The sequence below is a fragment of the Notechis scutatus genome, chromosome 4 (genome assembly GCF_049901735.1).
Source record: "Notechis scutatus isolate UNSWTSFEM ecotype Mainland chromosome 4, rNotScu1.2, whole genome shotgun sequence".
Classification (NCBI taxonomy): domain Eukaryota; kingdom Metazoa; phylum Chordata; class Lepidosauria; order Squamata; family Elapidae; genus Notechis; species Notechis scutatus.
In genome coordinates this window covers 166,456,350-166,468,809 of record NC_142012.1, presented here as the reverse complement: position 1 = coordinate 166,468,809, position 12,460 = coordinate 166,456,350, and the positions used below count along the sequence as shown (strand labels likewise).

At 45.0% G+C, this 12,460-nt stretch overlaps 1 protein-coding gene across 3 annotated transcripts in view; it reads left to right on the top strand.

Moving 5' to 3' along the window:
* Positions 1-12,460, top strand: part of PCYT1A (phosphate cytidylyltransferase 1A, choline) — a 39,496-nt gene that overhangs the window by 24,605 nt on the left and 2,431 nt on the right. For all 3 annotated transcript variants that reach the window (XM_087965606.1, XM_026690586.2, XM_087965605.1), the window contains 6 exons: positions 438-593; positions 3,106-3,205; positions 7,549-7,665; positions 7,861-8,012; positions 9,203-9,281; positions 10,988-11,130. In XM_087965606.1, coding sequence (XP_087821732.1) covers positions 438-593; positions 3,106-3,205; positions 7,549-7,665; positions 7,861-8,012; positions 9,203-9,281; positions 10,988-11,130 — 747 coding nt within the window. The remainder of the gene's footprint in view (positions 1-437; positions 594-3,105; positions 3,206-7,548; positions 7,666-7,860; positions 8,013-9,202; positions 9,282-10,987; positions 11,131-12,460) is intronic.

Genomic DNA, 12,460 nt, shown 5'->3' with positions numbered 1-12,460 from the left:
CGCTTCCGGTGAGCTTTTCCGGTAGAAAGCTCACCGGAAGCACTTTTTCGCTAAAAAAGATGGCGGCGCCCAGCTAATGCCGGTACCGGGCCGCGCCATAAAAAAGGTTGGGGATACCGGGCCGCGCCATAAAAAGGTTGGGGATACTGGGCCGCGCATAAGAAAGGTTGGGGATCACTGGCCTGGACGGCTGGTTTCCCTGCCACTCGAGCAGACCCAAACCATATTTGTCGTTGTCACACAGCCACACAAATTCCCTCCCTCCCCTCCTCGTCCCACGTCTCCCGACCGATGTGCCAGGAGGCCCATGGCCAGCGTGAACCTTCTGCTCCCTTGCCGTCCAGCTGGCTAGCTGGGCGGCCGCTGGCCCCTTTTCCTTCCGCCGCTCTCTGAGCTTGGAGAGGTCTTTCAAATAACGCCTGCTTTGCATCGTCCAGGGGTTTCCAGCCGAGCTGCCAGAGGCGATTTACGGGATGGATCCCCAGATCTCGGCCAGATTGAACTCCCGGAAGAGGAGGAAAGAAGGAGGAGGGGGCCCCAACGGGGCTGCGGAGTCGGACGGCATCCCCTTAAAACTGCCCCGCAGCTGTTTCGTAAGTTGAAAAGGCCCCGAGAGAGAGAGAAGGAGGGCGAGTGGACTTCAACTCCCAGAAAGCCTAGAAAGTGGGCGGGTTTCAACTCCCAGAATTCCCCAGTCAGGCGGCTGAGGAATTCTGGGAGTTGAAGTCCACTCACTTTGAAGTGTCTGAGGGAAACTCAGTCCCTCTTGCTCTGCTGAGGAAAAAAAAAACCACATTTGTTAATTGTAGTTTTTACCTCAAATTCAGGAATCTTCGGTTTTTTTACCTCAGATTCAGCCATCTTCTTACAGGCATCTTTGGTTGACACAAACGTCCTCTTCCTTTATTTTTATTTTTTATTTAATCTTCATTGTAATCTGTTGTTTTTATTTGACTGGTTTTTATTGCTCAGTTTTTATTTTTATTCATTTTTAATTGGATTTTCATTTTAATGCGCTGTTTTCGTTTTACCAGTTTTCTTATTTTGCTTATTTTTATTTTTTTTTGCTTTATTTGATTTTTGTTTTAATTCATGGTTTTTATTTTGCTTATTTTTTTGTTTTGCTTAATTTTTATTTTTATTTAATGTTCATTTATTGTCTTTCTTTTAGTTATTTTGCTCAATTTTTATTTTATTTTTTATTTAATTTTCATTTTAATTGTCTTTATTTTAATTATTTTTATTTTATTTATTGTTTATTTAATTTTTAATTTTGACTTATTTTTATTTTACTCCTTTTGTTTCATTTTTATTTATTTCAATTTTATATTTTAATTGACTTTTATTTTACTTATTTATTTTTATTCTATTTCTAATTTTATTTTTATTTTGTTTCCTTTTATTTATTTTTATTTCTTCTTATTATTACTATTTCATTTCACTCCCTTTTTAATTTTGATTTCCCTGTGCTTTTTTAATTTTATTTATTGTTTATTTAATTTTTAATTTTAACTTATTTTTATTTTACTCCTTTTGTTTCATTTTTATTGATTTCAATTTTATATTTTAATTGGCTTTTATTTTACTGATTTATTTTTATTCTATTTCTAATTTTATTTTTATTTTGTTTCCTTTTATTTATTTTTATTTCTTCTTATTATTATTCTTATTTCATTTCACTCCCTTTTTAATTTTGATTTCCCCGTGCTTTTTTAAATTCTTATTATATTTTTTTAATTTTCATTGGAATGTTATATTTGTTATTTTTAATTTTTAAACATTATATATTTATTTATATTTCCCACCCATCTCATTTCACAATGACTTTGGCCGGCTTTAATCACATATTAAACACATATTCCTTCCAGATGCATCTTTCTCCTACCAACACCTTACCCAATCTAAAGGGAGAAACTTCCGCTCGGCAACCACTATTTTTAAACCTTGCAATCAGTAGTATTTTTAACATCTCGAACTCATCACAAAAGGTTGCAAGTTACATCTTCCGCCCGGCGTGAGAATTTCAGCTTCTCAACAAAGATCACTTGCCAGTTCAGCTTTGGAGGGGGGAAAAAATAATCTTTCTACCTTGAATTGGTTTAAAGTGGAAAGGATATAACAATGCAAAGTTTCTATGCCAAGTGTAAAGTGTAAAGACTTCAACTCCCAGAATCCCCCAGCCAGCATAGCTTACTCTCTTGTAATCCCTTCCTCTGCAATCTCTCTCCACTTTAGGGGAAGAAGAGAAAAAGAAACAGGAATTGGCTGGCTGGGGAATTCTGGGAGTCGAAGTCCACACGTCTTAAACCTGCAAAGCTAGAAAAAAACACGGCTACAGGATGAATTTCTGCAGGGCTGTTCTTCACACTAACAAAGGCTACAATCCTTCCGTAATCCCTGCACAGAATCCTCTTTTCCTAACCTTTAGGAATATCAAATCTCTCTCTCTATAAAAGCGAAATACCCCTCACGCATCATCACAAAATCTCCAGAACCGTCAAGCCTGCAAACTTGAAATTTGGCACGTAGGTTAATGACCATCAAGAGCATTAGCATTTCCTATATTATTATTATTATTATTATTATTATTATTATTATTATTATTATTATTATTATTATTATTATTATTATTATTATTATTATTATTATCATTATCATTATTATTATTATTATTATTATTATTATTATTATTATTATTATTATTATTATTAACACGCTCTGATGCTAAGGACTTCTACTGCCCCCTCCCCACCTGAAAAGAAATCTCTTCCAAATGCAAAACACAGAGGAGAGGAGTTTCAGTTTCACAGCACCAAGCAGCTTTAGTACAGAACAGTTGAGCTAAGCCACGCCCAGGCTCCTTGCTCACACAGCAAATACTGTTTCAGTTTCCAAACAGCCCTCCACTCTCTCACACACTGACAGGACGCTAGCCAGATGAATACCGATGGATGCTGGTAGGCAGAGGCAGAATTTCTCCCCCCGCCCCTTATTTTCCTCCCCCAAAACTAAGCCCCACCACATAGTTTTGTAGCACAGGGATCAAGTTAGTAAAGATGTATTTTTTTTCCCTGATTTTTCTCCGGTTTCATCCTTTCAACCCAGGGCCTGCGAGAGCCAGCGCCGTTTTCTGATCAGCTGGAAGTGGATTACAGCAAGCCCTACACACGCGTCACATTTGAGGAGGCCACGAGAGGGACGCCCTGTAAGTGTTTTATCCGTAAATCAAGGATCAGCAAATTCTTCGTACGCAGGTTGTCCTCGACTTACAACGTGACCGTTCGAAGTGACAACAAAGTGACTGACGACCATTTTCCCATACAGATCATTGCTGCGTCCCCACGTTCCACCTGTTCAAAGTTCAGGTGCTTGTCCACCGATTCATATTTATGACGGTTGCGGGGGTCCGTTCGCCCACATTTTACGACCTTTTCTTGACATCGCTGTTAAGTGAACCGGTGCAGTTCAGTGGGTCACACGGTTGCTAAGTGAACCCGTCTTCCTCCTCGACTTCACTTGTCGGAAGGCCACGAAAGGGCCTAACCCTGAGGCATCGCCACCGTCATAAATATGAGTCGCTTGCCAAACGTCCAAATTTTGATCCCGTGGCCGCAGGGAAGGCCCCAACGGTCGTAAGTGTGAAAAACGGTCCTAAGTCACTTTTTTTTTCAGCGCCGTCGTAAACTTTGAACAGTCACTAAACAAAATATTGTAAGTCAAGGACGATCTCATTTTTTGGCAAGTTTCCTCCCTCCTCCCCCCCGCCCGGGGGGAAACTGGTTCACTTAAGGACCGTGGCATTTGCTTAAATACCCCAATGGTCGTTTAACAACCTCCATGAAAAAGATTCTCTGACCTAAAACGTATATATGTTATGTAGTTGTTAGGAGATTATTATTATTAATTTTTAGGCAATAATTAAAAGTTAACTGAATATTGGGATTTAAAGAGGAGGTAATTAAAGACTATATAAGCTATGGGGGTGGCACACTCAAATTAGTAATCTTTTTTGAAATGTTTGAATTGAATTAGAATTCGCGAAAGGATGAAATAAGAATATGCGATGAAATTGCAAACCTGACAGATAAAAGTATAATGAATATGAAGGTATGAGAATTGTTTAAGATTTAAGCTGGAGGAAAGTATTTGGGGAAAAAATAATAATAATAGAAAGTATGTAAAGTATTGGTAAGATATGAAACTGAATGTGAAAGGTGAGCGTGTCATGAGTGTAATTTCCATGTTTGTATGGAAATGTGAAAACCTGGAATCACGCTGTTCACTAAAAAGAGAAGTTTTTAAAATGTGGAAAACTGAAATAAAATTTTGTTTAAAAAAGGAAAATTCTATAATCAGGGTGGTTGACACTTTTGGATGGCTTAATATTCGTAATGGGCAGTAATCGTAATACCCAAGAAGGAATCTTTGTCTGCTAATTTAGGGATGGGGTGGCCTGGAAAACCCAGAAAAATTGGGAATTAAACCGGGGTTTTTTTTCCTGTTTTTTCCTGTGTTTTTTTCCAGCTTTTTGGGGGAAACGGGGAGGGACACTGTTTTTCCCCAATTTTCCCAGTTTTTTTTTTTTTCCAGGCCGTCCCATCTCAAATTCTAACCTACATAAACTTTTGCAAACTGAGAAGGTTGTTCTAGAGATTAAACCCCTTTCAGTTTTGGCAGCTGTTAGAGGAAACTTTCTGACAGCTGAGATTTAAAGGGGCGAGGAAAAGAACTCCAGCCCAGCCTGGAAATGTCAGGATCACCAACCAAGTTGAAGGACATTTGCAGCCTCACCTTCCAAGGTTTAAAAAGTCTTTTTCTAGCCCAGGAGACGTGGTGGAATTGGGTCAGGAAACATCTGCAAAAAATCACCAAGCAAGCTCAGAGACCACCCACAGTCCTCCTCCTCCTCCTCCTCCTCCTCCTCCTCCTCCTCCTCCTCCTCCTCCTCCTCCTCCTCCTCCTCCTCCTCCTCCTCCTCCTCCTCCTCCTCACTCCAGCACTGATGATGTTCCCTAGTTGGGTCATGAAACATTTGCATGAAAACCAAATTCAGAGACCCAAGGACCTCCTCCTTCCCATCCTCCTCACTCCTCTTCACTCTAATGTTCCCTCCTCCTTGAAATGTCTCCAAGAAACCACCAAGCCCAGAAGCCTCCTCCTCCTCCTCCTCCTCTTCTCCTCCTCCTCCTCCTCACTCCTCCAGCTCTCACTCTCTTCCAGCACTGATGATGTTCCCTAGTTGGGTCATGAAACATTTGCATGAAAACCAAATTCAGAGACCCAAGGAGCTCACAGTCCTCCTCCTCCTCCTCCTCCTCCTCCTCCTCCTCCTCTTCTTCCTCCTCCTCCTCCTCCTCCTCCTCCTCCTCCTCCTCCTCCTCCTCCTCCTCCTTGAAACTCACTCTCTTCTAGCACTGATGATGTTCCCTAGTTGGGTCATGAAACATTTGCATGAAAACCACCAATTCAGAGACCCAAGGAGCTCCTCCTGTCCTTCTCCTCCTCCTCACTGATAATGTTCCCTCTGCTCCTCCAGAAACCCTCCTCCTCCTCCTCTCTCCTCCTCCTCCTCCAGCTCTCACTCTCTCCAGCACTGATGATGTTCCCTAGTTGGGTCATGAAACATTGCATGAAAACCAAATTCAGAGACCCAAGGACCTCACAGTCCTCCTCCTCCTCCTCCTCCTCCTCCTCCTCCTCCTCCTCCTCCTCCTCCTCCTCCTCCTCCTCCTCCTCACTCCCTTCTAGCACTGATGATGTTCCCTAGTTGGGTCATGAAACATTTGCATGAAAACCAAATTCAGAGACCCAAGGACCTCACAGTCCTTCTCCTCCTCCTCTCCTCCTCCTTCCTCCTCCTCCTCCTCCTCCTCCTCCTCCTCCTCCTCCTCACTCCCTTCTAGCACTGGTGATGTTCCCTCCTTGGGCCATGAAATACCTGCAAAAAAGTCCCCCAGCTCAGAGAGCCCCACAGCCACAAATATTCTCTTCTTTTGTATGCCTGTTACACCTCGTGTGATATATATGCCTGTTATTTAGGTTCTGCTTGGGGCTTTTTTTTTTCCCCCCCAAGGGCCAAAAGCTGGCAGTGACTGCATCCAAGCGGCATCCTTCCCTGGTATCTGTCACTCACACTTCCAGACTATAAGTTTCACTCCCGACCAAAAAATATTTCTGGCTGACTTGCGGTGTGAGTAAGTTCAGAGGGGCCCTTGGGGATGCTTTTGCAAACGGTCCAGGCCGCTTCCTGACAGCTCTCTCTCTCCTACGCTTAGGGAATCGTAGGAGAGAAAGGCTGAAGGTGCCCTCGTCCTACAACAATTCACTGAGTGGCCTTTCAAAGTTACTGTCGTGCCCCTGTCGGAATCTGACTTGGAGGCCAAACAGCTGACAGGGAGTAGGAGTGTGGCTCCAGTGGCTGTGGAGGAAACTAGGGAAGAGCACAATCCGGCTGGGCATTCAGAGAAAGACCCATTGTGTCGTTAGCAATACATATATTTCCTTTTATACCTATACACATCAATTCTTATTTCTATATCCTACCCCTTTGTACCATCTATCCCAGAGGTCTCGTTCTCGCGGCCCGCGGGCCAATTGCGGCCCTCAGGACGATATCCTGTGGCCCCCACCGTGATATGAAAGTATGATATTAGTGTATAATATAAATATAAAGTATAATATTATGCGGCCCAGCCTCACCCAGACTCTGCCTCCAGCGGCCCCCCAGGTAAATTGTGTTTGAGACCCCCTGATCTATCCCAAACCGATTCATCCTTGCCTTTTAATTCCGCTGTGAATTTATCCATTTCCGCACAGTCCATTATTTTTTTGTATCAGATTCACTTTGGATCTTTTTTCCATCCCGGTGCGAAAGCTGTCCTCACCGCCGTTATAATATGCATAGCGATGTATCGGATAGACTTGCTCATTTTTCCCTTAATTATTCCAAATAAAAAATATTTCCGCTTTAAGTTCTAATTGGTATTCTGTAATTTCTAATAGCCATCTTTGTATCCTCATCCGATATTTTTTTTAACTTCTGGGCATTGCCACCACCTATGGAAAAATGTTCCTTCTTTATGTTTGCACTTCCGACAGAGGTGGGTATTCAGCAGGTTCTGACCAGTTCTGAAGATTTCCGGTAGCGGAAATTTTGAGTAGTTCTGAGAACCGGTAAATCCCACCTCTGACTGGAGATTTTACAGTATCCTTCCCCTGACACGCCCACCAAGCCACGCCCACAGGACCAGTAGTAAAAATTTTTGAATCCCACTGCTGACTTCCAACATTCTGATATTATATTCAGATATATTTTAGCCAGTCTTGCTGGGGCTCTATAAAACATTTTGTACTGATTTTCTTTAAGTGATGTTGACAATGTCAATTTACAGTTATTGGTCCACATTTTTTTCCCAGTCCTCTAATTTTATATTATGACCTACATTTTTTTTGCCGAGACGATCATTGGTCCCTTCACTATTTCTTCTTCTAGTTCCACTTCCAATAAATAATTGTGCATTCTTGTTATCTTGTTTCTCTTGTTTTTAGTGGACAGGCCCGTCAGGGTTTACGCCGATGGGATTTTTGACCTCTTCCACTCCGGACACGCTCGGGCGCTCATGCAGGCCAAGAGCCTCTTCCCCAACACCTACCTCATTGTCGGAGGTAAGAGAGGCACCGAGGCGGATTTGGGCACCTGGGAAGGAGCCCCAGATGAGGAACACCTGGCTGCTCGCCAACAAGGAGACAAGGGAAGGAGACCTCGGGTGGGAAGGCTTAAGGCATTGGGGATGATGGTGGGAATCTTGGAAGGATCTGAGTGGGGAAGGAAGGGTTTCAAGAAAGGCCCGAATCTTGCAGTCTGCAGCGACGAACTGACGCACAACTTAAAGGGCTTCACGGTCATGAACGACGCCGAGCGCTACGACGCCGTGCAGCACTGCCGCTACGTGGATGAGGTGGTGAGGAACGCCCCCTGGACGCTCAGCCCGGAGTTCTTGGCGGAGCACAGGGTAAGCGGGGAGGGGGTGGGAGAAAGGACCCTCGGCGGGAATGGACCTGGGAGCCTTTCCACCTGTCCCAGGTGGGAGGGGGGAGGGGGTTACCAAAGAAGTCCAGACATTGGTCACAAGTTAAGAACTTTAGTAGCTTCTTTCCTTCCTTCCTTTTCATTTTCCTTCCTGCTTTCCTCCCTCCCTCTCCCCTTCCTTATTTCTCACCTCTTCTTTCCTTCCTTCCTCTCAATTTCTTTTCCTTCCTTCTATATTTTCTTTTCATCATCTCCTCCCTCCCACTTCCCTCCTTTCTTTCATTCCTTCCATCCATCTTCCTTCAATCTTCCTGTCTTCCTCCCTCCTCGCTCCCTCCCTCCCTCCTTCCTTCCTCTCCTCCTCCCTCTTTCTCAATTTATTTTCCTTCTTTTCATCTCCTCCTCCCTCCCACTTCCCTCCTTCTCAATTCTTTTCCTTCCTTTTTCCTTTTCATCATCTCCTTCATTCTGTCTTTTCATCATCTTCCTTCCTTCCTCTCCTCTCCCCTTCCCTCTTTCCTTCTCACTTTCCTTCTTTCTTTCTTTTCATCATCTCCCTCCCTCCCATTTCCCTCCTTCTTTCTTTCCTTCCTTCCATCTTCCTTTCTTCCTCCTTCCTTCCCTCCCTCCCTCCCTCCTTCCTTCCCCTCCCTCCCTTCCTTTTCAATTTATTTTCCTTCCTTCTTTTCATCTCCTTCCTCCCTCCCACTTCCCTCCTTCCTTCTCAATTCTCTTCCTTCCTTCCTTCTTCCTTTTCATCATCTCCTTCATTCTGTCTTTTCATCATCTTCCTCCCACTTCCTTCCTTCTTTCCTTCCTTTTTTTCATCATCTTCCTTCCTCTCCCCTTCCCTCTTTCCGTCTCAGTTTCCTTCCTTCCTTCCTTCCTTTTTTTCATCATCTTCCTTCCTCTCCCTTCCCTCTTCCGTCTCAGTTTCTTCCTTCCTTCTTTCCTTTCATCATCTCCTCCCACTTCCCTCCTTTCTTTCTTTCCTTCCTTCCATCTTCCTTCAATCTTTCTTTCTTCCTCCTCAATTTCTTTTCCTTCCTTCCTTCTTTCCTTTCCTTCTTTCCTTCCTTCCTTCTAGGATAGCAAGGTCTCTAATGCTGGTAACCTTCCGGCTCCCTGCCCCAAGCTCCACCTCCTCTCCCACTAATCCTTTCCTTCCTCCAGATCGATTTCGTCGCCCACGATGACATCCCCTATTCCTCAGCCGGCAGCGATGACGTCTACAAACACATAAAAGAAGCAGGTGGGTCGCTTCCCTGTGGAAATTCCTCCGGGCTCCGACCTCCTCTTCTCCGTACTCGGCAGCTCTGGCTAAACGAACCGCTTGGGCTTCTACCTGAGGATCCGAGAATCCTATGAGCTTCTGGGCGCAACCTGCCCCTGGGCTGAACTCTCCCGCCGAATCAGGTGTCAGGTCTCCAACAAATCCACCCCCATTCAAATCATAAGTCTCTAGCCGCATCTCTCAAGAGTAAAAAAAAATTGATTTATTAGGAGCGGCCATGTCGGCGTTAGCTGGGTGCAGCCGACACTAAAATACATCGTTCATTTCCCCCCTTGACCCTGGTCTTCCACCCAACCCCTGGATGTATATTCTCCAATGGGACACATCCATAGCCAAGAGTCATCAATCATGCTCTCCAGTAATATTCCTGCACGCCGACAGCTTTGGGCTGCCAGGGGGATTATCTAGGCACTTAAGGAATGCACTGTTCCCCCCTACTCCCTTTTCCTGACAGCTCAAAAGACCAAAGGGGCATCTTTTTAGTCACCGCTGACAATCTTAACGGGGGCTTATTTTTTGGGGGGGGTAGGGCTTATATTACGAGCATCCTGAAAAATCACCCTAGGGCCTATTTTCCAGTTTTACTACCCAGCTAAGGAACATCGTCCGTACTAGAAGGGAAGCGGGATTGGCAAAGTCTAAAGAGGAGAAGGAGGAAAAAGAAGAGGGAGGAGAACTGTGGGAGTTCTTGGTCCTCTCCGAGCTTGGTAGCTTCCTTGCGGGCGTTTTCATGACCCAACTCGATAACGTCCTCAGTGCTGGAAGAGAGTGGTGTGTTTGTGGAAAGGAAGAGGAGGAAGGAGAAAGAGGAGGAGGGACTGAGGAGGCTCTCTGAGCTGGGTGGTTTTCTTGCAGACATTTCATAACCCAACTAGAGAACATCATCAGTGCTAGAAGGGAGAGGGGTTTGTGGAGAAGAGGGGAGGAGAAGGAGGAAGATGACAGCGGGGTCCTTGGGGCTCTCTGAGCTGGGTGGTTTTCTTGCAGATATTTCATGACCCAACTATGTAACATCATCAGTGCTAGAAGGGATGGGGGTTGTTGAGAAGATGGAGGAGGAGGAGGAGGAGTGTGTTTGTGGAAAAGAGGAGGAGGAAGAGGAGGAGGAGAAGAAGGACTGGGGTGCCCTCTTTTCTTGCAGGCGTTTCATGACCCAACTAGGTAACATCATCAGTGCTGGAATGGAGTGGGGTTTGTGGAGAAGAGGGAGGAGGAGGAGGAGGAGGAAGAGGAGGACAACGACTGGGGTGTCCTTGGTGCCCTCTCAGTTTGGTGGCTTCCTTGCAGGCATTTCATGACCCAACTAGGGAACATCATCAGTGCTGGAAGAGAGAGGTGTGTTTGTGGAAAAGAGGAGGAGGAAGGAGAAAGAGGAGAGGAGGAGGAGGAGGACTCCGGGGTCCTGGGTGCCCTCTGATCTGGGTTATTTCCTTGCCCCTGTTTCATGACCCAGTGGTGTAACGTCATCAGGACTCAAAGGGAATGGGGGTTTTCTCTCTGTTTACGTACGTGTGGCTCGCTCTGCCGACGCTGGTGGGAATTCTTCTTTGGTGGGAAGTCCTTTCTGGGAAGGGGAGCCGGCCTCCTTCCCACCTTGTATCCACCTTGAGCCTTTGTTGGGTGCCCTTCTTGACTCCTGTCCTTCCCTCCTCGGGCCCCCGTAGGAATGTTCGCCCCCACGCAGAGGACCGAGGGCATCTCCACCTCGGATATCATCACCCGCATCGTCCGGGATTACGACGTCTACGCCCGGAGGAACCTGCAGCGGGGCTACACGGCCAAGGAGCTCAACGTCAGCTTCATCAACGTGAGTTTTTTTATTTTTATATATAAAAAAAAAATATTTCCATTTTCCACGTGAAGGAGGAAAAAAAAAACCATCTCTTTTTAGTGAACAGCACAATTCCAGGTTTTCATATCTCCGTACAGACATAGTTTAGTTTACACATTCGTTTTTCACGTTTCGGTTCATATCATATCTCTCCTTGACGTATATTTTATAGTTTCTCACAAATAGGCTTGTTTGTAAACTTTCCCTTCATTCCTTAACCTGTTTTCTTTTAGCTTTCAATAATTCTCATATCATCGTATTTCATTAGGCTGATGCTCTTATCTGTCGTTGGTTACAACTTCATCGCATATACGCAGCGTGAGTTTTTAGCGGGCATTCAGGACGGGCGTCTCGCCTCGCGCTGGTGGCCAGAGGGAGGTTCACAACCCCCCCTCCACCCTCTCAGTTTAAAAAAAGGGGGGTGGAATGGAAACAGGGAAACAAGCAGAAGGGATTTTCAAGGGATACTGAAAAGTTGCGAGAGAGAAACATGGCTTTGTTGCATTCATGGTCCCAAAGGTGTATTCCACCATTTCTTTGATGTTTGTGTAACTCTTGTCGTCCCAAAGGTGTTTGTTTTTTTTTTTTGCAAGAGGCCACTGGACTTTCTGTTTTGTTTTTTTTTTTTCTTTTGAAGACGTTTTGCTTCTCCTCTAAGAAGCTTCTTCAGCTCTGACTGGAATGGTGGGGAAGGGAAGGATTTATATTCCTTGGATACAGCTGGTCATTTGCATCCTTTTTAGAGGGTTGTTGAAGCCACTTGGAGGTTTGTCTGCATCCTCAGGGTCACCTGAGTGGTGCAAACCTCCAAATGCTTCAAGGAAGAAAGGAAGGGAGGGAGGGAGGAAGGAAGGAGGAAAGGAAAGGAGGGAGGAAAGGGAAGAAAGGAAGGAGGAAAGGGAAAGGAGGGAGGGAGGGAAGGAAGGGAAAAGAGGAAATGAAAAGGGGAGGAAGGGAAGGAAGGAAGGAAGGAGGAAAGGGAAAGGAGGAGGAAGGAAGGAAAGGAGGAATGAAAGGAGGGAGGAAGGAAGGAGGGAGGAAGGGAAGGAAGGAAGGAGGAATGGAAAGGAGGGAGGGAAGGAAGGAAAGAGGAAATGAAAGGAGGGAGGAAGGGAAAGGAGGGAGGAAGGAAGGAAGGAAGGAGGAAAGAAGGGAAAGAGGAAGGAGGGAAGGAAGGAAGGAAAGGTAATAGGTGGAGGGAGGGAGATTGAATCTAGATTCAGAGGGAGTTGAATCTAGCACTAAGGAGAAATTTTCTGTCAGTGAGAAGAATTAACCAGTGGAACAACTTGCCACCAGAAGTTGT